Here is a 26,110-nt window from a genome sequence, read left to right as displayed (position 1 = left end):
GGCTGGAGAAGCTTAGCGTATGTTGTCTTCTGATTGGTAGGTGTTCGCTGTGGGCGGTGTTGGAGAAAGCAGCTGTCATGGCGGAGCTGAGTGAGGCACTACTTTCTGTGCTACCGTCTATCCGGGTGCCCAAGGCCGGGGACCGCGTCCATAAGGATGAGTGCGCCTTCTCTTTCGACACTCCGGTAAGCTCTCATGTGAAAAAGACGGGATCTGGTGGGGATTCTGTTGTCTTCACAGTCTCCGACATACCGGGCGGGGAAGGTAATATGACCCGCGCAAGGCCTCACGGGACTTGTATTTTACCAGGGAACGGCATCCACTTCAAATCCCCCATAAGGAACAAAGCGAATACTACAAATCCCAAGAGTTTCAGCGGCCAAATCGTTCTTTCGGAAACTACTTGGCTTTCTGGGGATTGTAGTTCCTCGAGATCTCATCTCTGAGGTGGGGCGTTGCTGTCATGGTCATCTTATTCACCGGACCGTATGGCCAGCCGTGGGGTCTGCTGGATACTGAGCTGCTTTACTACCCCCACGATAGAGCAGCTTAAGTAGAACAAGACGAGAGCCTCGTGTGGCATGCCGGGCACTGTAGTCTTAGTTGCCTGGCTGCCACTAAGAGTGAAAGAGTGATTGAGCCCCGCCGCACTACTGAAGTCTCTGGAACTATCTAGGCATGCCTCGCGGGGCATGATGGGAAACGAAGTCCCTCTCCCGTTAGTTTTAGTGCCAGACCTTCCGCTCAGGAACTGCTAATCCCAGAGACCTTTGGTGGAAGGGACGTGTCAGCCCTTTTGGTTTTTGAATCAGACACATGGGCTCTGTACCATCTAGGTAGCTCTCCATCACCCGGTTGCTCTTGTCTCTTTCCCATTTCGCACTGTGGGATGAGTTCCTCATCCAGTTTCTTCTAAGGCGTATGTGGGAATCGCTCCCATTGTTATGGGAGATGCTAATGTCTGTAGCTGGGGTCCCCTTGACTGGGAGAGAAACCTTCTGGGCAGCCACGCCTTTCTCTCAGAGTGAATCAAGCAAGCCTGGTTAGGCTACAAGCGAGTTTTAAGGGAGGTTCACAGAAAGATTCATAAATGTTTGCTTGATTTACTGATTCATTTATCCTGCTTTGCTGTTCCCCTAAATCCTCTGCCATTTCTGAAGACAGTTGCCTTTTTCTTCTGGATATGAAGAATGCAAAAGCATCTTATTTTGTTGGGCGGGGCGGGGGGGGGGGGGTTGCCCTTCTCAGAGTTCAGTATAAATTAGACCCCTGCTATCAGGATCTGTTGAATTTCCTTTCCAAATAATAATTTTAAAGAGTATCATTATTTATTTCCTTTTTTTTTTCTTTTGAAACAGGGTGATCATTTTTCTCTTGTGGGCTTATCCTATCAGAGAGAAAGGCTGCATTTTGTGAACATTCACAATTTATATGGGACACTTACAAATTTCTCCTAATATACAGTATATGCAACAAGGCTAATGAGTTGCTAGTTAGGAATAGAAGAATATTGTTCTGCAAGAGCATGTTTTGACATCCCTGCAATAGCAGTGCTCCTTTTATTAGTCATATCTGCAACCTTCAAAATGGCAATGAACAATATTTGTTAACAATTAATAATTATCTGGGATAATTGTGTAAGAAAGAGAATTATTTCATGTAATTTCTTACAAATGATAGGATGCTGCTTATCATTTGGAGTGCTTCTTGTATAACTATCATATTAAACAGTTAATCACCTCTTTTGAGGGACTAGGTCTGTGCTCTTATAGAAACGAGTAAGATAAGAGTATTCTTATAGAATACTCTTAAAGAATATTTTTAACTGACATTATTGTGTACTGTAGCTCTGTTTAGCACTCTCATAGTAGTGTGATGCTTGTGGACATTTTCCTTGCTGTCTATCAGGCTCACTTATTGTCTTGTCATTCCCATCCTCCCATATGTGTTTTAATAAAAATCTATGGCAGTGCCTCATGCTGTTTATTTTTTAAAAATGCTTGTGGATTCCACATGGATTTCATAAGAGGAATGATTGAAGATCAATGTCTAATTTGTAAGGGTGTCCAATTGCTGAGAAAAAAACAGAAAATGTTCCGAATTTTCTGAACTATTTTGTTCAGAATTGTATTCCTTTCCCCTGCTGTTAACTCTTGAACAGTCATATTGTTGCTCTATAGACTGCACGAACATCCAGTAAAAGCCAATAGCCATATAAAAATGTTTATTCAGTTGAGGTGGAAGAAATCCACATATTCTGTATTCTGGACATATTTTACACAAACCAAATTGAAATGTCAGAAGTTTTGCATTCAGGTTCAGGTGTTTTCTCTACATTGCAATAGGGGACTTGTGCCCTTCAGACACTAGTACTACACTAAAACAACCACACTAACATCATAGTCAGTAAGAATATATTCTGGGAGTTTCAGTTCAGCAATGTTTGAAGGACCATAGTTTCCCCATATTTTCTGTAGATGGCAAAATGATGCAGAAATGTGAATATAAATGCTTGAGGCTTTCTTCTCCTAAAATAGGCACTACTGTTGTATGAATATCATGGGAATCTAGAGTAGCCAAACAAGATCTGTGAACTGAATTATTGTAGTCATTTAGTTTCTGGAGCATAGAACTTTAAGAGCAGTTTATCTGGTGTGACTGCAATAACATTGATGCACAATTATAATCTGGGAGCCACATAAAGAGGTTAATAAATGGATGATAATTTTCAGTGAATCTATCTTCATATGAAATAATTTTATAATGTCCTATTGATAAGGGACCACTAAAGATCATTGCAACAAACTGCTTCATCCCCATTGCTGAGAATAGGTTTGGTCATTTGTGGGTGACAGCACCAAGGAATTCTTCCTGCTATTCTGAACATCCAAATAAATCCATATGTGACCACAGCCAAAACAACTAGAAAAAAATTAAATGCAAGTTTCTAGACTTCATGACTGCAAATGTATATTTGTGTATTTTTTATCTTAAACTACTAAGCTTTTGGAAGGAAGAGATCTCACTAATACAAGATTCTCTGAGGGAAATTTCAGTGCCTGATAGAATTTGGAAAAATATTTATAAGGAGGGATTTTTGTAAATTGTATTCATGAAATTATGTATTTGAGTAATTTACTTGGGCTACAACATTTTATACACAGCCTTAAAAATTTGGTATTCTGGGATTGGCTGAGCTCCCTTCCTGTTGAAGTCATGTCTTTCTTTATTCTGTAGGAGTCAGATGGAGGAATATATATCTGTATGAACACATTCCTGGGCTTTGGAAAGCAGTATGTGACAAAACATTATGAAAAAACAGGCCAGCGAGTCTATTTACATCTTAAGAAAATACGCAGATTGGTAAGAAGGGCAACTTTTTGCCTTGTGCAGAACTTGCTTATTTAAATTTCAGAGCAGAGGAAGAAAGATGGTTACAATTGATGCTGCTGTGTGATTTCTTGCTGCCCAAGAGTCTGGACATTTGGAATGGCTGGCTTGCTAATTAACTCTCTTCTGGTTCTTCTGTAGAAAGAAGAAAATAATTCCAGTGCTGGTGATCCTCCCCGGAAGAAACCAACCCGTCTAGCTATTGGTAAAAATCTAAACTTACTCTTCTATTATACTATGTGAGAAAACCTTGATGGGAGAGAACATGGATAGACTTTAGTTTTAAGACTGTCAGAAGATTTGAGTTCATGTTCCCTCTTATGTTTTTTCTGTAAGCTTACTCAAAGCTTGCATCATTTGGCATCTTGTTTAATTAAAATGTCATGGTTCCGAGTAATGGCCCAATCAATTCAAGACTCTGAGCCTGTGGTTCTTCCCAAAGATCCATTTTATTGGGTACATCATATTGACAGATTCAAATGTGAAACCAACTCTGAATATTTCCCGTGCTTTGGTACAAATAAAGAATAGATATTGTCCACCCACCCTTGTGTTACAGATCATGTTAGCCAACTAAGCAGGTGATGAACTTCTCATCACTCCCTCCTGCCATTGTTAGGGCACGTTGAGCTGACCTTGGTTCTCATGAGCCTTATCACTGTTATGTCTGGCACTGTAAAGGAAAACATTCTACATTCTTCAAAGCCCCCTCCCCCTCATATGCACGGCAACTTAGAAACTAAGCAAAGAAAAAATATGGCTTCGGCTAGAGTTGTTTTGAGAGTTGACATAAGATTTCACAGCACCCAGAGTTTATGATGTTGCTTCTTACACTTCTCAACTGCTACTGTTGCATATCTGTTTTGATAGGTGTAGAAGGGGGATTTGACCTCCCAGAAGAGAAATATGAATATGATGAACATGTCAAAATAGTTATTTTACCAGAGCATTTGGATATCCCTCAGGATGGACTAGAGGGTCTGCCAGATATGGTGAAGGACAGGGTAAGCACTGTGATTCATCCAGGAGGGGAAAAATCACATGGTCTGATTGGCTTTGCACTAGAGGTAGAGTTGACATGATGCATCAGCCTTGGATGTATGGGGAATTTTTTTTAGTTAAAATAGTATGTAAGACTTCAGATCTCTGTTGTTAGTAGATATTTTAGGAGGGATTTGGAAGTCTGACTCTCCTTTTCTCTTTTGGCATTCCAGATTTCTAGTGCAATTGAAGCTATTCTGACAGCAGATTCTGCTTCCCGTAAACAGGAGGTACAAGCTTGGGATGGGGAGGTTCGGCGTGTGTCCAGGCATGCCTTTTCTCTTCAGCAGCTCCAGAATGGTATCCGTATCCCTCCTTGGTGAGTTGATGGTGTTCCTTTTTCTTTTCCAAACATGGAGCTCCTTCATAACTTACTACACTTTCCTTCCAGATTTTAATAGAAGCATGTAAACTAAAATCTTATGTTCACTTAACAGAAGATGTAGAATGAAATCTGGGAAGTTTAACAAAATGGAGTCAGGCTTGAGAATTGTTCAGTGCAGGATTGAGAGAATTGTACTGATTGAGGCAATTATACTGCCTAATTGCTTGTATTGACAGTGGCTGGAAATGCAGCAAGTGTGACATGCGGGAGAACCTGTGGCTCAACATGACAGATGGCTCCATCTTGTGTGGACGGCGTTACTTTGATGGCAGTGGAGGCAACAACCATGCTGTAGAACATTATAGAGAAACTGGTTACCCCTTGGCTGTAAAGTTGGGAACCATCACTCCTGATGGAGCTGGTAAGACAGAATCTACTTGCAGATGCAGCTTTTGAATAGTTTAAGATTCCCAATCAAAGAATTGCTGAATTTCTGTTCTCATCTTACACTGTGGGCACTGAGGGATTCATTCCTTTCTATTCAGCTAGCACTGTGGTCATAGAGTCTGGAAGGAGGAGGGAGAATAATACAACCTGGCCACCTAGGCTCAAGTTCAGTCTTATCCAATTCATATTGAGCCGAGGTGGTGCAGTGGTTAGGGTGCAGTACTGCAGCTATTTCAGCTGACTGCTAGTTCAGCAGATCAGCGGATCAAATCTCACCGGCTCAAGGTTGACTCAGCCTTCCATCCTTCCGAGGTGGGTAAAATGAGGACCCAGATTGTTGGGGGCATTATGCTATTTAGTATACTGTCTTTGGTGTAAGCCGCCCACAGTCCTCGGAGAGTGGACGGCATAGAAATATGAATAATAAATAAATAAATAAATAAATAAATAAATAAATAAATAAATAAATAAATAAATAAATATATATTACTCATCTCTCACTCTAATTTCGATCTCCTGTTTGCTTCTCAGGAAGGAACAGTAAGCTTACATAGTTGTATTTTCTTGGGAGCAGTAGGCTTGTTAGGATAGCTGCTTTGCTAAATGTGACAAACCCAGGTTCTTGGGAACCGGAAAGCAATAAATGAATTTTGCAAGTTAGCTGATCCACATCTGAAGATGCTCAATCCTACACGGGAAAAGACCCGAATACACCAAAACTTGCATACCTCTACCCGTGAAAATCTACGAAAACATGTATATTATATGTGTATATATATATGTGTTTGTGTGCGTGTGTGCGCGTGTAAATAAAAATACAAAACCTAACTTTCAGTATGAATGCTATTACTAACGGTTAAGTCAGTTCATTTAAAAATAAAATAAAAAATTAAGCATGTAATCTGATATATGTGGCTGTTTTTTAAATATCTTCAGATCAAGATTTTCAACAGTAGAAAGAGTGGTGAGATTTTCAGACATTTGTATAATTGAAAGAGAATGAGCAGAGATACATGAGAGATAATATCAAACACCTTCTGAATGTTACCAATAAGTATTTATTTCAATACAGCATATTGATAAATATCTAAGCCCAGCATAATAGTAAATGGATTTCTATTACAACAATTTCTATACTGAAGGGGTCAAGAAAAGAGTGCCTTCTTTCCCCGTCTCTATTTTTATTGGTACTAGAACCATCAGCAATAAAAATACGTCGAGAAGAAAACATCAGGAGTTTAAATGTCAAGGACATTTTAAGCTCTTTCTTTATAATAGTCAAGTTTACCCGTTTGGTTTCAGTATCTTGAAATGTGAAGCGTAGTATTAAAATAATTGCAAAAATCAGGAAGAACACTGAGAGACTTGACTGAACTTGAAAAACTTACAACATATAACTATGAACTGCGTCTTAGTTATAGATTGTTGATGTGAAGTATGATTCTGAAGCTGACAAGTCAAACATTTTATGATTAAAGGAACATAAAATTTGAATGCAATAATTGAATTAATTTCAGTGGAAGAACTTTATATTTACTCCAAATATATTCAAGAAAAAAAATTGTATAATTTTTTTTATCTTACTATACAAACAGTATATTTTGAGTGGGGTCAATGCCAGCAATTAGCTAAACCCACCAGCATCTTCCTTAAAAAAGTATCCAGAATTAAAATAATATTTTTGCATTATTTGTAATTTTAAATCTATTGCTATTGGAAATCTAGGTACCCAAATAATACTCTGTTTGTTATTTGTGTACCAGACTATCCAATTTTTTATACCATACCTCCCTATATTTTGGAACATCTAATTTTATATTATCTGACAACTATTTATAAACAACATTTGTCAACTTATTTTTTGTAAACTATATGTTAAAGCTTATAATGATAGGCAGGATGAGGTAGTTAAATCTGTCAGCATGTATGTAAACATCAAAAGTTGTTTAAACTGAAGATACTTCATTTCTACTTTTATCAATTAACATTTAATACTATAGTTTTTCAAACAACAAAAAGTAATCCCTAAGGTTAAATGTGGGAAGGCTGCAGGTCTAGAGTCTTGGCACTTCTGTCTTTTTCCGGCAAAATGCCATTTTGGTTCTAGGGTAAATGTTATGGGATTTAGCAAAAGTGAAATTGCTAGTGATGTAAAGAGTCTGAAACACTGGTTGCAAGATGTTGATTGATTTCTGCCATTGTTCCCTTCATCTGTAGATGTCTACTCTTACGATGAGGATGACATGGTTCTAGACCCCAATCTGGCTGAGCACCTGGCACATTTTGGGATTGATATGCTTAAAATGCAAAAGGTGAGAAGAGATGATAGAATGAATGCTAGCTGTGGTAAATGCTGAAAGAACCTCATGGTAATTTATGGAACTGGAATGGTTCTGTTATCTCCAAGCAATATTATCGATGGAGGTGATTTCATCAGCTTCTATTAACTATTTCCTTCTGTATCATAAATTCTAGATTCTTTATTAAGCAATGTGAATTTCCAAGTAGGACGTAATGTAGAAAGCATTTAGATTCGTAATCATTGTTTATTGTCCTTTTTGAATCTTTCTACTAAGAAATTATTTCAAAGTTCTGGCACAGTTTCAGATTATTTTCTATATCTCTTCTCTATGCAGACAGACAAGACAATGACAGAGCTAGAGATTGATATGAACCAGCGGATTGGAGAGTGGGAGTTGATTCAGGAGTCTGGGGTGCAGCTGAAACCACTGTATGGCCCTGGCTTTACGGGTATCCGTAACCTTGGAAACAGTTGCTATCTCAACTCGGTAGTGCAGGTGTTGTTCAGCATACCAGACTTCCAACGAAAGTAAGTAGGTCTCTATTGTTCCTATCTGCAGAAGAAATACTCAGTTTCTTTCTAGTAGTCTAAATAGAAGCCACTTGTGCATAGCAATTGATAACAAGGAGTGTCTTCCGTGCCTCAGAATGTCAAGATAAACCATTTGTTTGCCAAGATCAGATATTCCCAATTGAAGTAGAATTGTATAATAGTAATTAAGTACAAATTTGAAGGTATTTTTTGTAGCCAATTTGAGGCCTGTTTCGCTTCCTTGGTTTTTAAAATAGTATCTCCATGCAGCTTAAAACTGATAGTGCTTTTATTGTGTCCCACATTACTTTAAGACAGATATGCCAAAACCAAAGAAAAATGATATTGATGAAGTGATTCCTTGATTTGGTGCATAAATACAGCAAACATAAGAAATCCTTCATCAACGTGAAAGACAAGCCAAGAGAGTGATTTTGTTATACTTTTCTGGGTCCTCAGTATATGTTTCTGTAAACCGCAACTGATGTTATTTGGATCCCAGACTCTGAATTGACCTTTCCAACAATTTTGTTGCCAAATTGTTTTTTTTTAATTTCTTCATAGGTATGTAGACAAACTAGAGAAAATATTCCAAAGTGCTCCTACAGATCCTACACAAGACTTCAGCACCCAGGTGTAAGTAATGTACTAAAAGGGTTGAGCTTCCATTTCTATATTAATGATGTTCTCTAACAGATGGGACTGTAGAGAGACACATCTGTCAATTGGATTTTGCTCAGTTCTCATTTTTTCCAGTCCATGTTGTTTCTCTGTCAATTTGAATTTTTTTAAAAAAAGCGCACAGAAAGACCTATTTTCTTATCTATTACAGGTTTTTATGTAATATATCCATTTTTGCAAATAATATTTCCTCAATATAATTTTGGTGGGCACATGTTCCCTTGAAAGTTCTTTTTGTGACCTGTAGTGTAAGATTTAGAAAAGAGGATTATGGTATATTTCTAGTTCAAAATGGGTTTGAGAAACCAGAACCAAAACAGTTTCTTACCATCCCAACTCATAGGGGAACCAATCCTGAACCTAAACAATTATGTTTTTTGGTTTTGCATTAATATGTTGTATAAAGAAAGTCATTAGGATTTGTAAATGATACTCTTCCTTATGCACTAGCCATTGGAGTTTATTCAGCAAACCTCAAGGAAAAGCTGGCATGATTTAGCATAGTGCCATTATTTAATGTTAAACTATTCAAATTGTACAATAATCTGAATCCAGAAATGTGTGTAGAGGAAAGTTGATTATGCTGAAAATAAAAATATTCTGTAAATTATAACTCAAAATGAAATATTGTTATGCATTTTTTAAAAAACAATTAACATGCTTTTGCTTATTTATCTTAAGCATATTTTTCTGCGTGGATATAACTATACAAAATTCACTCCAGTAGGACTGATTATATAAAACTCTTAATCTATGTTTTGACTTCTCTGTAAGCAAAATGGAAAACATTACTTAACAATAACATGCTCGTTAGATGTTCCACATGTTCCATAGAATCATGAAATTTTAGAACTTTGGCTGCCAAAATGAAACCTGAATTTTGTTGATAATCTGTGTTTCTTTAAAATAAAACGAACTGAGTGAGGCTTGTTTTCAAATTGTACTGATTACCATATTGCTTAAGATTCTTTGGAAATTGTTTGAGGCATGGAAAATAGTTGTTTGGGTAAACTGGGGAGCTCTCTGCAACTTTAGTGGACTGCAGTGTTCTTAGTCCCATCTTGTTCTTCTTAGGATTAATTTACATTTACCTGCTTTTCCAGAGCTAAGCTTGGCCATGGGCTTCTCTCTGGGGAATATTCCAAACCTGCTCTTTCATGTGGAGAACAACAGTTGGACCAGAAGGTAGGGCTGAGAAGTTAATTGTCCTTGAGGATGGAAAGTGATGTTAACTGTGGCTAACACTTACCTAGGGAAGGGGAAATTTCATTTATTTATTTATTTGATTTGATTTATATGCTGCCCTTCTCCGGAGACTCTGGGCGGCTTACAATGCGTTAAGCAATAGCCTTCATATTTTGTATATTTTATACAAAGTCAGCTTATTGCCCCCACAATCTGGGTCCTCATTTTACCTACCTTAGAAAGGATGGAAGGCTGAGTCAACCTTGAGCCTGGTAAGATTTGAACTTGCAGTAATTGCAGGCAGCTGATATTAATAACAGTGCTTTAATCTGCTGTGCCACCAGGGCTCCTTTTACAGACTCATTTGAACTCTTCTATCTTTGCAGGGTATTCAAGATGGCATTGCCCCGCGTATGTTCAAATCTCTTGTTGGCAAAGGTCATCCAGAATTTTCTACTAATCGGCAGCAAGATGCTCAAGAATTCTTCCTGCACTTCATTAACATGGTGGAGGTAGCAATTTTAAGAGTCAAGGGTTTCATTATGGGTATTGTCTTCAGAATGAGAATAGGACAGTATTTGTGCTGATGACCTGAAAGCATGAGGAAATGTACACAAGACTAATACTCTAGCACATAATCGACATGAAAGCTGTTACCAATGTTGCTAATTAAATCAAATGTGGCTTGTTTATCTACAAGCCTGCTTTAGCAAGCCTGCTTTAGCATCCCCTCTGAAGTTCAGGAAAGATAATTTTGAATGGTGAAATATGCCAAAAAAGCACAGCCATTCCACAGTGTATTTTATTCTGGAATGCATCTCTAAATTGTGTGTTGTGAGTAGAATGAAGGGGTCTTAGGACAAGGTAGTGTGTAAATCAATAGGGTTCCTTAGTGAAAAGCTTGACGTTCACAGACAAGTTACCTTGGAAAGCAGTTTGCATTTTACTGCTTCTTTTCCCTTGAGATATGCAGCAGTGGAGAAATGTTGGCTCCATACCAAGCTTGGATATTTTCCAAGGTTAGAATGTCTGTATCAGATGTTCTACTTTGTTCATGAGTTTTCCAGTATTCAAATGTTTGTAATTATTTTTTTTAAAACTCACCCAAGTATGGCAAGTTGAAAAGGACTTTAGCCAATACAAGAGTTGCTTCCTACTGTTGATTGAAGCTAGTTGAGAGTAGATTAAGAGAAAATGCTGCAAAAAATTAGAATTCATCAGCATGTTGCTATCCATGTATGTTTCCTGTGCATTGTATTTTGTTCAGGAAAATCACCAGGTAAATGCTCAAAATGTGTAATCATACAAACAGTACAGTGTATTCTACATAATCCTGTTAGACTTGGAAGTTGCCAACATACACTCCTACTTAAAACCGTTTATTTTGATTTTTTTTTTAGCTACATCAAGTGCCCCCAAATGTGGCTTGTTAACCTGAATTAAGTCTTAAACCAGTAGCCCAAAACTATTATCTATTTTTGTTGTGTTCATGGACAAAGTTGAAGTTTGTCTTTTGTCATTTTTTTCTTTGTTGAGATACATTTTGTTGTTGTTTGTGCCAATAGCCTATAGAAATCACTCTTAATTTTATTTCTATTTTTTTTAAATGATTTAGCCATTTTTTTATGTAGGTTAGTGATAAATAGTAATAGGATTTAGTATGAAATTAGAGAAGGAAGTACATTGTATATAACTTGAACTCCTGGAGAAGATGGAATATAACCAAAATAAATGAAAGATAGAAGGTATATTTTTTCTAATTTTGAAATAGCCTCGTTTATACAGTATATTTTAACCTCCTGCATCATACATGTGTGGGTTGTTATATTTTTGCTTCTCCTCCTGTTTTTCACTCCTTGTTAAATATTTTTCTTCCCCAGAGGAACTGCCGTAGTTCTGAAAACCCAAATGAGGTCTTTCGCTTCTTAGTGGAAGAGAAACTCAAGTGCTTGGCCACAGAGAAAGTGAAATACACCCAACGTGTGGATTACATTATGCAGCTGCCAGTACCTATGGAAGCAGCCCTGAACAAAGGTGGGAGAACCTTTATAAACCACTGATAAACCATCCTTTATAAACTATTTCTTAAAATTCTTTTGTTTAGTGAAGTGTTGAGACCTTGTAGAAATGAAGGCCTAAATGTATTGATCCTCTTTTCCATGCACTACAAAACATAGTTGACAACCATAGCAGCCATTCCTTTTCTCTTGCTCTATATTAAAGCTGGAATTGCTTTTATTAGTAGGTTAAATTATTAGATTAATTTATAATATGGTCTATTTCTTTATGACTTAACTTGTTACGAAACCCAACCATTGTGATTTAATCAATAAATGATAATTAATTAGTCACGTTTTGGTGCAATATTTGAACTAGACAGTTGTCCCATGATTACATCTTCTGATTGGGTAGCACATACTTTATAATGTTTTAATTGAAAACTTTAATTACAAGAGTAAAAGCAAATAAAACTAAATTCCAAGAGAGAAATGGAAAGAACAAATAAAAAGTGCAAGAAATGAAAAAGAAGAAAAAAGATAAAGAAAAAGCAAAGAAATATTTAAATAAATGATTTCTTATCTTCATCACAGGCTTAAACACACTTAATATCTCTTCACCTGCATAAATTTACAAATACTGTATCTCTTCTTCCCCATAACAGATCCCTTATCTATATGCAAATCCATAAATCATTGGCTTTTCAATCATATTGTCAGCAAAAAGTCTAAAGGGTTGCTAAAGCTTTATCAATATGTGTCGCATTTTAACCCTGATCAAACAAACTAACTTTATATTCCTTCCTTTTGCTTCTACACTTCATCCCTGAATCATCCATCTCTTGGTTCCTTGTTTTTTGCATAGTTTTAAAATTTTTAATTTGCATAGTTTTAAATTTTAACTACTTTTATATGTATCTTTTTATGGTCTATAAGATTATAAAGAGTCACTTTATCAGAAAGATAGGCAGTGTATAAATTTAATACAAAATAATAATAATAAACACATTTGAAAGATTTTATCCAGGTCATTTTCTTGGTTTACTTTTCCACTTTAATTTTCAAAGTTTCAACCTATTCCAAGTCATTCTTTAGGTTTGTCATTTATGTTTACACTTTAGTTACCTTCTCTGTTTTATAATCCACTCTGTTTTTTATTATCCAGGATTTTTAGTCCTGATATTTCCACATCAGGCAAAATTTATTTGTCATCTGTTATGTTTGTTAACATCTTTTGGGCATAGTCTCTCCATGACAACAGATGTCATTGTTTATTTATATAATTATTCCAAAACTTGTAATAAAAGTCTTAATACTCCAAATTCATCTGAACCCTTAATTTGTTTATAACTTTCTTGGTCAAAATCTTTTTCCATTTATTTTCAGTTCTTTACATTCTTAAGCTTGTATTTAATTTTTCTTTCATTCAAATATGAAAGTAAATTCATCAGGTGTCTTTTTCAGGCTTGTCTCCAAAAGCCTTAAGGTAATAAATAGACAATTTCCAAAAGTGATTAGAAAATTAGATCAGGTAATCCAGTGTCCTTTCAAAGGCTCTATTGCAGCTGTGAGCATGATGGACATTCCCTTCACCTCCTGGTGCTCAAATCCACAGGAGACTGTTCACAAAGAACAGCCATCCAGAACACCTACAGATAATCCCCCATCCTCTCCTTATCCAGAGAGGCTCCGTAGAACTGGTATTCTCAGTTTTTCAATCTTTGCCATGCTCATCATCTCTGCTCATGTGGAGACAGTTCACCAGTCTTTCCCTCAAAGACTCCCCATCATGTAGCTCATTTCAAGAATATATTTGAACTATAGCTTCCTGCAGCATTGTTAATATGTCCTTGCACATGCAGGCCTCATCAATTCCACAGGAAGGGTAGCTAACAAATAAGTAGCATTTTGTCAGCAATGGACTTTTGGAGAGAATGGCTTGCCATGCTCCTTTTCATGATGTACAACCCAGCACACAGCTACTTGATATTGTATATCAACATTCTTTCTGCAAGCGACTTCTGAAGGAGTAAACCATTTTCCCCCTTGCTTTCCTTTGCAGATGAATTGCTAGAATATGAAGAAAAGAAGCGACAGGCAGAAGAAGAAAAGCAGCCACTGCCTGAATTGGTTCGTGCCAAGGTACCTTTCACTTCCTGTCTTGAGGCCTATGGAGCCCCAGAACAAGTGGATGACTTCTGGAGCACAGCCTTGCAGGCCAAGTCTGTGGCACTCAAGTGAGTGGAAAGAGGCAGGAGATGGGTTCACTAGGAGGCACAATTGGGTGTACAAGAAAATAAAGTCCGTTTTAAAATCTGATTGGGTAGAATTGATCCAGTCACTTTTAATTTATTGGTTTGATTATTTGTTTTATTCAATTTACATGGCTACCCTCCTTGCTATGTGGATAACAACTGATAAACATGCCATACAAAATAAAAGCTAATTTATAAAGCATATAGCAACCACTGAGGTAAAAACCCATGCAGTAAACTAAAACTACCTCATGGGCTGCCACTTAATATTGGACTCCTATGTCATTCTGATACTCCCAATTGGAACATGACAAGCACAGAATGTTTCACTTACTCCATCCCTTTAATTTTCACTGTAACGCCACAAAAATAATAAGGGTGGTAGTCCATGCTGAATATGCAGTCACACAATCTATAAAAAAAGTTGGTCAAAGGAATATAAAATTATAGCAAACAGTGGAAGCAAGAGGCAGCATACTTTTTGCATATTGTGCTTAAATAGCCACAGAATATTGAACTTCACAAAATTTTAACAAAATCAGTTCAGCATAGCTTTAGAAACAGCTTAAGTTCTTGACTCCTGGTTTGAAGCATTCACACTCCAGAAATTTACACTTGGCAAGCTAGTTACACAGCTCAACAAGAAGCATAGTAATGTTTATGTAATTGGCACCTTTTAAACTCTAATTTTATATCTGCAAGGCTGCCTGAAAAAAATGGACAAAATGTTTGCAAATCTATTTAAAATGGTAACGAAGTTTGGTTACCAGAGAGGCATCAGTTATGCTCAAAATGGTTCTACTTAATCTGAATATAAGTTTATATTCCATTTCTACTGTTTCTTTCACCAAGCTCTATCTGGTGGCATCAAGGATGAAACCCATGTCTACTTTTTATTGCCCAATGCACTTTTCAGGACTTCTTGAATAAGAGAATATTTTAAAATCTGAATGAGTGAACCCAAAATAATATTAAAAAAATGTTTTGGACACTTTGCAACTGGCATGTATTTATGATGGTTGCAGTGTCCCAGGGTTATATAATTTAACTTTTACAACCTTCTGACGAACAAAGTAAATGGGGATGCCAGATTCACTTAAGAATTGTGTTATTAATTGTTGTGATTCACTTAACAACTGTGGCAAGAAAGGTCATAAATGGGACACAACTGACTTAACTGTCTTATTTAGCAACAAAAATTTTGGGCTCAGTTGTGATCATAAGTCAAGATCTACCCAGAGGTGAAATGTTCCTGGTTCGGACCAGATCACCTGATCCGGTAGCAATGGCTGCGGGTGGTTCGGAGAACAGATAGCAAAAATCCCTACGATGACACCCCCCACCCCCATGCCCAACTGAGCCGCGAAATCATTTTTTTTACTTTTAAAAACATTTTTTCTACAACCTTCTGCCAAAAAAAAATTATTTATTTATTTATTTATTTATTTATTTAATTTGTATACCGCCCTTCTCCCAGAAGGGACTCAGGGTGGTGAACAGCCAAAATTAAAAAACATACAAATGCAAAAGTTAAGATAATTAAAAAGAATTAAATCACTGGCTACCCAATTTAAAACCCCAAATCCATAAAATTTAAAATCCCAATTAAAAACCATTTAGGCTAGGCCGGCTTGATGAAATAAAAATGTCTTCAGGGCTTTACGGAAGGTCCGAAGGTCCGGGATCAATCGTATTCCAGAAGGCAGCTCATTCCACAGGGCGGGTGCCCCCACAGAGAAGGCTCGCCCCCTGGGGGTCGCTAGCCGATATTGCCTGACCAACGGCACCCCGAGGAGGCCCTCTCTGTGAGAGCGTATTGGCCGGTGGGAGGTTATCAGTAGCAGCAGGCGGTCTCGCAAATACTCTGGCCCTAAGCCATGGAGCGCTTTAAAGATGAGAACCAACACCTTAAAGCGCACCCGGAAGACCACCGGGAGCCAATGCAGCTCGCGCAGGAGAGGTGTTATGTGGGAGCGCCACTTCGCTCCCATAATCACCCGCGCGGCCGCATTCTGCACCAGCTGGAGCCTCCGGGTGCTCCTCAGGGGGAGCCCCATGTAGAGAGCGTTGCAGTAGTCCAGGCGTGACGTAACCAAGGCATGAGTGACTGTGCACAAGGAGTCCCGATCCAGAAAGGGGCGCAACTGGCGTATCAGGCGAACCTGATAAAAAAACCCCTGGCCACGGCCGTCATATGCTCTTCTAAAGACAGCCATGTGTCCAGGAGGACGCCCAAGTTGCGAGCCCCCTCTGTGGGGGTCAGTGACTTGCCCCCAATAGCCAGCGATGGCGCCAGCTGGCTATACCGGGACGCCAGCATCCACAGCCACTCGGTCTTGGAAGGGTTGAGCCGAAGCCTGTAACTCCCCATCCAGACCCGCACGGCCTCCAGACACTGGGACATCACTTCGAGGGCATCATTGGGGTGGTCTGGGGTGGAAATGTACAGCTGATTGTCATCAGCGTACAGATGGCATCGCACCCCAAAACCACGGATGATCTCACCCAGCGGCTTCACATAAATGTTGAACAGGAGCGGTGAGAGGACCGACCCTTGCGGCACCCCGCAAGCAAGGCGCCTCGAGGTCGACCTCTGCCCCCCTGCCAACACAGACTGCGACCGGTCAGAGAGATAGGAGGAGAACCACCGCAGCACAGTGCCTCCCACACCCAATCCCTCCAGCCGGCGCAGCATGATACCATGGTCAATGGTATCAAAAGCCGCTGAGAGGTCTAACAGGACCAGAACAGAGGAACAACCCCTGTCCCGAGCCCTCCAGAGATCATCCACCAATGCGACCAATGCAGTCTCCGTGCTGTACCCAGGCCTGAAGCCGGACTGGCACGGATCTAGATAGACGGTTTCATCCAGAAATTGTGGGAGCTGTCGCGCAACCACACTCTCCACAACCTTCGTAACAAAGCAAAGGTTGGAGACCGGACGGTAGTTTGCCAAAACGGCCGGGTCCAGAGAAGGCTTCTTGAGGAGGGGCCTCACCACCGCCTCTTTCAAGGCAGGAGGCAAGAAGCCCTCTTTCAGAGAAGCATTTATAATCCTCTGGAGCCAGCCTCGTGTTACCTCCCGGGTGGCCAGTACCAGCCAGGAGGGGCACGGGTCCAATAAACATGTGGTTGCGTTTAACCTCCCCAGGATCCTGTCCACGTCCTCAGGAGTCACAGGGTCGAACTTATCCCAGGTAACATTCTCAAGACCAGCCTCAGTCACCCCGCCAGGATCTACCCAGTCAGAGTCCAAGCCTTCCTGAATCTGAGCGATTTTATCATGCAGATACTGTGCAAAATCCTCAGCCTGCCCTTGCAAGGGGTCTTCCCGCGCTCCCTGATGTAGGAGGGAGCGAGTCACCCTAAACAAGGCGGCTGGGCGGTTATCTGCCGATGCAATAAGAGCGGAAAAGTGGTTACGCTTTGCCGCTTTTATCGCCACTAGGTAGGTCTTAATATGAGACCTAACTAGTGTTCGGTCGGATTTGGAGCGACTAGCCCTCCAACTACTCTCTAGGCATCTTTTCCGGCGCTTCATCTCCCTCAGCTCCTCGGAAAACCAAGGGGCCAGGCAGGTTCGGCGTCGGGTCAGAGTCCGCAAAGGCACGACTCGGTCCAGAGCACCGGCGGCCGTCCTATCCCAGGCAGCCACCAGATCTTCAGCCGAGTCGTGAGCCAGAGTTTCAGGAACTGGCCCAAGCTCCCTCTGGAACCTATCAGGATCCATCAGGCGCCTGGGGCAGAACCACCTGGTCGGTTCCGCCTCCCTGCAGTGGGGTGCAGCGGTCAAAAGGTCCAGTCTCAGGAGAGAATGGTCCGACCATGACAGGGGTTCAATAACTATATCCCCTATATCCAGACCACTCAGCCACTGACCAGAGATAAAAACCAAGTCCAGAGTGTGTCCTCCCACGTGAGTGGGGCCATGAATTAATTGTGTCAGGTCCATGGCTGTCATGGAAGCCATAAACTCCCGAGCCATCCCAGACGCTTCACCGGTAGACGGCAGGTTGAAATCCTCCATGACCAAAAGTCTGGGGGTATCAACCACCACCCCGGCAATAACGTTGAGAAGCTCGGGCAGGGCCACTGTCACGTGGCAGGGAGCCAGGTACGCGATCAGCAGGCCCACCTGCATCCCATGGCCCCATTTCACCAGGAGAGACTCACATCCGGCTATCTGAGGTACAGTGGCCTCCCTCGGATCAAGACCTTCCTTTATAACGACCGCCACCCCCCCCACCCCTGCCCTGGGCCCTTGGCTGATGGAATGTGCGGAAACCTGGTGGACCCCCCCCCTTGGCCCAGCCAGGTCTCTGTAATACCTGCCAGGTCCGCACCCCCCTCCTGTATTAGCTCACAAATGAGGGGGGCCTTATTAACCACGGACCTGGCGTTGCACAGCATCAGTCTAAGGCCTGGGCTCTGAGACTCTGGACAGCCGGGGAGACGAGAAGAGTCACGGGGGCCGAGGCATGCCACCGCTTGGAGATAGCAGGTGCGTGCCCCCACCACCTGATGTGGCCCCCTACTCCCGCCATATCTGCCCCTCCCAACCACGGTCCTGATAGAATTTCCCTCCACCCTATCCACACTGAACTCCTCCACACCCCACTCCCCACCTTCCGTTCCATGCCCCTGTAACGAGCCTGACCTATGCCCCTCCCTCCCCACCCCCCGCCCTAAGCCCCTTAAAAGATTACAAAAAGACAATTTTAAAAAACCCCACAACCCCCTCTTTGCGGCATGCCATCTCTCGGGGTTCCAAAGCCCGTCATCGAGGTAGGCCCTCGATAGAGTGGAGGGCCAAGCCTGCGAGAGGGGGGAGTCTCGCAGACCAAGAAGCTCCGTTGCGGAATACATCTTGACCACAGAGGATGGGAGCAACCATATCCTAGGGGTCCATATAGAAGGTCCAGGGGAGAGACATGGAATGGGAGTCTCAAGAGCATTTTCAACAAGACCAGGTCCACTGTCCCCTCACAACAGAGGACGAAGTCAGGTTCCAGGTCGACCATAGTCCAAGGGGGGCGGGGATAGACCCAACCACCCTCTCACGGTGGTCCGATCAACCAGTCGACCCCCTCTTGTGGTGAGATGGCAGTGGTGAGCCAATGCAGACAGCACAGCATCCGGGGCTCAGGTCCAAAAACCGCCCTCTCAAGGCAGTTGGTCCAATGGTCAGGTCCCCTCTGCTGGCAGATGCAAGAAATTCAGTATCATCCCAGTTCAGCCCCCAGGGGCCCCGACATCAGAGCCACCCTCTCACGGTGGTTTAACTGAGCCACCCAAAAAAATGATTTTAAAAGTAAAAAAAAAAAAAAGCCTCAGATGATTGCGCGGCTCAGCTGGGATTGTCAGAGGCTTTTAAAAGCATTTTATCTACAATCTCTTGCTGTAGAAAAAAAATGCTTTTAAAAGAAAAAAAAAAGTTGGCCACACCCACCCAGTCACATTACCCCACCAAGCCACACCCACAGAACTGGTAGTAACAAATTTTACATTTCACCACTGGATCTACCCTTATACATTACAAGTGTTTTATAACCTCTTTCACCAGTATATGATTGCAAGCTTAGTATTATTGCAAGCTTACTTAATGTTTTAAGATTTGGAGCAATTAATGTAACTTTACACCTTGGATCCTACTTGGCCAAACTCCTGTCATTGTATATTGCTTTTAGCTTTGTTGTATGCCATCAGAGCCATTTTTGGTGAGATGGATAGCTATATAAATTAGATAAAGCTGGAACTGTGGTATTGATCTATAGTTCAGTAAAAATGAAACACTCAACAGTACCCTAGTTCTCATTCAAGAACTTGGTCAATAGAATGTGATCATTTATATCTTTAGTCACAAAGATGAGAAACTCTCATCTCTAGTTTCATCAGTGCAGCTTTCATTTTTTGGGGATATCTCAGTCATCCATGTTCATTTACATTGCTCTTGCACTTTGCTACACGTGTAGCTGTTCTTATCTGGTACAGAGATGCATATACATTATTCCATGAATTATAGCAAACAAAGAGTGGAATGTTTACAAGCAGTTACTAGCTATATCTTGGAACATTTCTTGAGGAAGATTCATTTTCTATTGGGCTTTTTCCTGAACTGTTGAAAAAAACTGCATCAATACTATATTGTTTTCTCTTTTCAGAACAACCAGGTTTGCCTCCTTTCCAGATTATTTAGTGATCCAGATCAAGAAATTCACTTTTGGCCTAGATTGGGTACCCAAAAAACTTGGTAAGAATATTATTGATAAATCATTTATGTTTTAGATTCTGGTGTAATTGCTGCTAATTCAAGCTTTTGGCATCCAGCGCTATACTGGATATAAAATGCTTGTGAGGGTTTTAAGTGCTAGTCAGTTATCTTCAAAATTACATTGTCTGACTGGAAATATTATCTGCAGAAGCAAATAGGGACTGTTGAGGCTATGAGATAAATATAAGACACTTGCCTAAGGTAGCTGGAAGGTTGATTGTTTACAGCATTTGTTAGAATATGTCCTGACTTCATTCTGTCATGTCCATAGATAGTGATCTTTAATAAACACAGTTCTTTTTACCAGTTCCTCTTGGATTGGATGCAGTTCCAGATATGCTTCCAGTATTTCTTTTTGTATTGCTTGTATTATCAGATGTTTCCATTGAAATGCCTGAAGAACTGGACATCTCTGCACTTCATGGGACAGGACTGCAGCCTGAGGAGGAGGAGATGCCTGATATAGCACCCCCACTGGTGACACCAGATGAGCCCAAAGGTAGCCTGGGTTTCTATGGCAACGAGGACGACGACTCCTTCTGCTCCCCTCACTTCTCCTCTCCAACATGTTAGTGACTCTTCTCTGTTCTCCTCTCTTCTCTCCCTTGAGCATCACTCACTCACCCATCTTCTCCTTTTCTCCCCCCCTCCCGCCCTCTTTCCCTTCTGTGTTCTGTTATCTGCCTTGGTGCCTTTCCTCCTCCTGGCTTAGCCTGTTATTCTCTCATCTTACTACAGAATAATCTTTATGTTCTGTGCCTGTGAATATTTTCACCACAACAGCTGTTGAATCAAGATTTTAGTGATGAGAGGATAAAAATGAAAACTCATCACTTGTATCCCTTGAGTATCTGCTGCTGATGCCTCTCTATTTATATCATTTAAAATTTAATTAAGACAGAGGCTCCCAAATCCTGTCAGTGAAATGTTAATACCATGAGCCATATTTCTGTTTCATTTTCTCTGATTGGTGCTATTATATGAGGCTAATAGAATTCAGAAGGTTCCAGAACATCTGATCAAGCTGAAACCTTGTGATCTGAGGGGACACAAATGAACCCTACTAGTGTGTTATTTATTTATTTATATATTTGTTTCCATTTGTCTACTCAATTCAAGTCATATTGACATCTGTTATCATAGTACTACATTATAAATAAGAAGCAAGATTGATTTGTACGGTAAATTCATCTAGAATTGAGGGCATGGCTGCACTTTTTGTAACTGATTTGTTTCATCCAGAGATGTGACCAAATCCATGATTAGAAAACCAAGGATACAGCATTGATATTAAATTTGGAAAATGTGTAATAAGAACATGCAGAACAAGGATCACATAAGGGATTAATCAAAAGTGGTGTTGTTTGAGGATATTTTGAATGTTTTTTTCCCTATTGCAGCTCCCATGTTGGATGAGTCTGTGATTACTCAATTAGTGGAGATGGGTTTTCCAATGGACGCCTGCCGCAAGGCTGTATATTATACAGGAAACAGTGGGGCTGAGGCAGCAATGAACTGGGTCATGTCCCACATGGATGATCCAGGTATGTTAACAAAATGGAAGCCCATGTTCAAACCCCATGATCTAATTCCTATCAAAGTGATAATATCTTAGGACACAATTTATAATCTATGAGAGAAGTACAAATCAGAACTCAGACAAATCAAAGATTATTATTAAATGGACACAGGATTTGAATACAGTTAAGAGATGGAACAGTAGGAGTTTAAATGGGAAAAAAAAGTTAAGTTTACCTTGAAGAATAGGTAGAACTGATGTATTTTATTGTTGGTACAATAGTCCAGTCATGATTGCTAAAATGAGTAATTCCTTTTCCCTGAAATGCTTGACTTACAATGAACAGATTGCATCTTTCTTTCACAAGTAGTTGTGATGTTGGGGAGCACAGCAGTACTGATAATTAATTCATTACAGAATGGGTCATATTTTGAAAATTGTAATCCCATTTCTGTATTAAATTTCACTAAATTATATATTGCTCAAAATACACTGGAATGGTATTAGATATGATAAAAACTGCAAGAATCTTTAATGCAGAAGGTCTGATCCCCCTCTATGTGTCAAAATGATTAATTAAACTGGGAATATTCTTCAATATCTAAAAAAAAGTAAATTTAATGTACAATTTTATTTGGAATTGTGCCATGTAAAGTCCATATTTCAGTTTGACATATCAATAGTTTGTATATTATTTATAATATTTTTCAATATATTTATTATTTGTAGGTTTTTTTCTCTTGATTTAATTGTGCTAATCAAATACTTTTAGAACTTAATATGAATTGACTAGAAACTGTATATAAAATGTCTATAACACTCTTAAATGGTTAATTATGTATTAGAATATATCAGCTAGATATTTTACATTTGATGATTATTCAAGGTGTATTTGTTACCTATCTGCATTTTATTGATTATATTTTTCTCTTCCTTTTTTACTATATTTTCTATATATAATCTTTATTTGTATCAGTATAATTTCTTTTCCTTCTTTGAAATTGTAATAGAATAGAAATAAATCACTAAGAAAAGAAGAAAAAGGATGGCAATATCTTGAGAAAGAAAAAAATGGAGACGAGACAGTATGCATTTTTTTTCTCTCCTTTAGATTTTGCAAACCCTCTAGTTCTTCCGGGATCCAGTGGGCCTGGTTCCACCATCACCTGCCCAGATCCCCCATCTGAAGATAGTGTGGCAACCATTGTCTCTATGGGCTTTTCCCGGGATCAAGCTATGAAAGCACTAAAAGCTACGGTGCGTCAAGAGAGAATGATTAGGCTTTAGAAAAATGGCAATGGGGCTCCTGGCTTGATTTTTTTCCTACCATCTCATCTTTAGAATAATAGCCTTGAGCGAGCTGTGGACTGGATCTTCAGCCATATTGATGATCTAGATGCAGAAGCTGCCATGGACATCTCAGAGGGGCGTTCAGCTGCAGAGTCTATATCTGAATCCATCCCTGTGGGACCGAAAGTTCGGGATGGACATGGAAGTAAGCTCGGAATGGGTGGGGGAGCTTGGTAGTTGAATAGATTAAATTTAATTTTCTAGCTCTTTTTAAGAACTCTTGTCCAATATTTCAGTTGTCTAAGTGTTCCATTTAATGTTTTTCTCAGCTCACAATCTAAGATAACACCTTCAGTGTTTGGGTTCCATGATACATTGTAGGATAAGCTAAAAAGACAATTATTGCCTTCTTGCTACCCATTCTTGGAAAGAAGGCATTAATCATATCTTTGTCTGATATCCTTATGTTGGTTGGGCATGTATATTTATGCAACCATTTCTCGGGGAGCAAATATTTTTTTTCCGTAATTCTCATGTATATTTTTTACATTATCAATGTATTCATAACTCTGCCTTTTATTCCTTCAGAGTACCAGCTTTTTGCTTTCATCAGTCACATGGGCACATCCACTATGTGTGGTCATTATGTCTGTCATATCAAGAAGGATAATAGGTAAGAAAAGAATGAGGATGAGGGGATCCAGGAAGATGTGTTATTTAGCAGTGTTATCATTCCATCTTTTGCAGTAGAATAGATGATTGAAGACAGAGAAGTACCTCCATCTGTCACTAAGAGAAACAAATGGGCTTCTGAGATTTCCAATAAGGGCTATTTCTGTGGCTTGCTTTTAAAACAGAATTTCACAACAAGAGAACATAAATTGTGTGAAAGGCAGGATACAACTTTATTTTAGTATTTTTTGTTTCTTTGTTTCAAATAGGTTAAAAAATTTTAATATATATATTTGATATAATTTTTTCCACATTTGTTTGAAAGAGACTGGATACAAAGCACGTTTTTAGTTCAACTCTTTAGGATTTTAGCAAATTTTACCTATGAAAAAGGATAATTTTGCAACCTTAAGTGATTAAAAACAATTAATTACAATTGAGATTGAAGAATTCTATATACACTATTCTCACCCTCTAACAGAATTACAATATAGGATTCTTGCCTTGTTTTCTCTTACTCTCCCCTCTCTCCCAGGTGGGTGATCTATAATGACCAGAAAGTTTGTGCCTCAGAGAAGCCCCCCAAAGATCTTGGGTACATCTACTTTTACCAGAGGATTCCCAGCTAGGATATTCTACTTCAGGGTTTGCAGCAAGAATCGACTGATGATAGGAGGATGGGAAATTCTAGAGATGAGTATGAAGAAGAGGGACAACTCTCCATCCTTAGGTGTTCGTATACCACTGCTGCAGCCCCAGAGATGGGATTCCTTCACATGAAAGCTGGAGTCTGCTGCCCCTGTGGACACTGATGGAGGGTTGGGGGGCTTGGGTGGATTTGAACCTCTGTGTAAAAGCAAGAAGAAAAATATCATCTAACTGAACCAGTCATCCAAGGCTCATCCATGCACATGGTTTCTTCTTGGTATAGCTATAATACTCTAGGGCAGTTTAGAGAATGGTGGGCATGAGAGGAAGCAGTTTACATGTGGCTTTACATACTAGATGGGATGGGTTTCCTCACCTGCCTGAAAACCATTCAGGAATAATCTGGACATAAAGTAGTTCCTGTTACTCATGTGCCTCTGAAATGCCAAAAACACACAGGATCAAATAAAAACCTTTTACCCTCCTTCAAAAGTGGACTGTTCATATTGCTTCCAGTCTATTCTGGTCTTTGTTATAAACAATTTAACTATATCATTCCCGGACCATTGTTTTGCTGGGAAGAATGTGTGTGAGGACGTGCCTCAACTATCTTCTCAGGAAAGTATGTCTCTTGAAACAATTGGCATTTCAAAAGGAACTTTTACTGAGAGAAAGTGATTGCAGAGAAGTCAGGCGGAGTCTTAAGGTTCCCGTGCGAAGCGTTAAGCTAATTTCCCTGTTCAACCCTCACTCAGTGCCCCATATCCACCAGTATAGCCAGTGTGATGCTGGTGCTATGACAACTCTGAGGCAGGATGGTGATAACAGGTCACCCTCGGGACACCGTGGCCTTGGGTAACAGGCTGGAACTGGCTGAGAGGGAGAATCTGTCCAGATGGCCCATTCCCCCTCCCTAATTTCCAAGCAGTTACAGCAAAAGCGAAAATATGCAAAGCCTTCAACCCATAAGCCTCCGCCCTCCCCTTCAGAACAGTAGCATTCTGAAAGGACCTGACTGTGTTCGTTAGCAAGAATATAATGCATGATGGGTTTTAGTAGAGCATCATTCGGTAACTCCAAGTTGCCATACTAACATTTTTAGTATATCCCCTTCTTGCTCATTCTAGTTTCCTCCTCCAACAGAAATAAGAATCGATCCTTTGGAAGGTCCCATTGTTGCCTGAAAATGTTATATTAGACCTACGTATTACTAAACTGCCTACCTTTTGCTTTTAAGGTTATATACAAACTACAAGTGGATCAATAGTAAATGCAAAAATTCTTTTCACTGCAAGGGTTTTAAATTCCTTTAAACAAAGTGCAAAAACCAAGATCCCAGGACTATATTCAAAAGTTTAAATGAAGCCTTCACGGGAAAAAAAATCCAAATTGTTAATACAATTGTAATTCTTAAAGTGAGACAAAGGAAAAATAGGAACTATGTTACAATGATCTTAGTAACTGTGCCTGTCCCCAGCATTTTAGTGAATGTTACAGATGTGCCATTGAAAAGTCCAGATTTGGTGGTCTGCACAAAAGCAGTCGAGCATCTCTGC

The 26,110-nt window shown here is 39.9% G+C and overlaps 1 protein-coding gene across 2 annotated transcripts; it reads left to right on the top strand.

The window, feature by feature from the left end:
* The first annotated feature begins 64 nt into the window (after positions 1–64).
* USP5 (ubiquitin specific peptidase 5) lies at positions 65–25,046 on the top strand. 2 transcript variants are annotated; one of them, XM_070938428.1, is made up of 20 exons: positions 65–185; positions 3,238–3,363; positions 3,532–3,595; positions 4,261–4,394; positions 4,605–4,750; positions 4,993–5,177; positions 7,421–7,515; positions 7,840–8,033; positions 8,601–8,672; positions 9,821–9,902; positions 10,289–10,414; positions 11,783–11,936; positions 13,962–14,136; positions 20,316–20,404; positions 20,802–20,924; positions 21,826–21,969; positions 23,056–23,201; positions 23,286–23,439; positions 23,823–23,907; positions 24,442–25,046. In XM_070938428.1, the coding sequence occupies exons 1-20, from the start codon at positions 78–80 to the stop codon at positions 24,533–24,535; spliced, it is 2,496 nt and encodes an 831-aa protein (XP_070794529.1). In that variant the 5' UTR covers positions 65–77; the 3' UTR covers positions 24,536–25,046. The 2 variants fall into 2 exon arrangements, with proteins under 2 accessions (XP_070794529.1, XP_070794528.1); XM_070938427.1 differs by having other exon boundaries at positions 20,802–20,993.
* The last annotated feature ends 1,064 nt before the right edge of the window (positions 25,047–26,110 follow it).

This window comes from Pituophis catenifer, unplaced genomic scaffold, assembly GCF_029215685.1.
Source record: "Pituophis catenifer annectens isolate HBS135680 unplaced genomic scaffold, rPitCat1.0.hap2 SCAF_2, whole genome shotgun sequence".
In the NCBI taxonomy this organism is placed as follows: Eukaryota; Metazoa; Chordata; class Lepidosauria; order Squamata; family Colubridae; genus Pituophis; species Pituophis catenifer.
The sequence above is the reverse complement of the archived record's forward strand: the minus strand, read 5'-3'. Positions and strand labels throughout refer to the sequence as shown.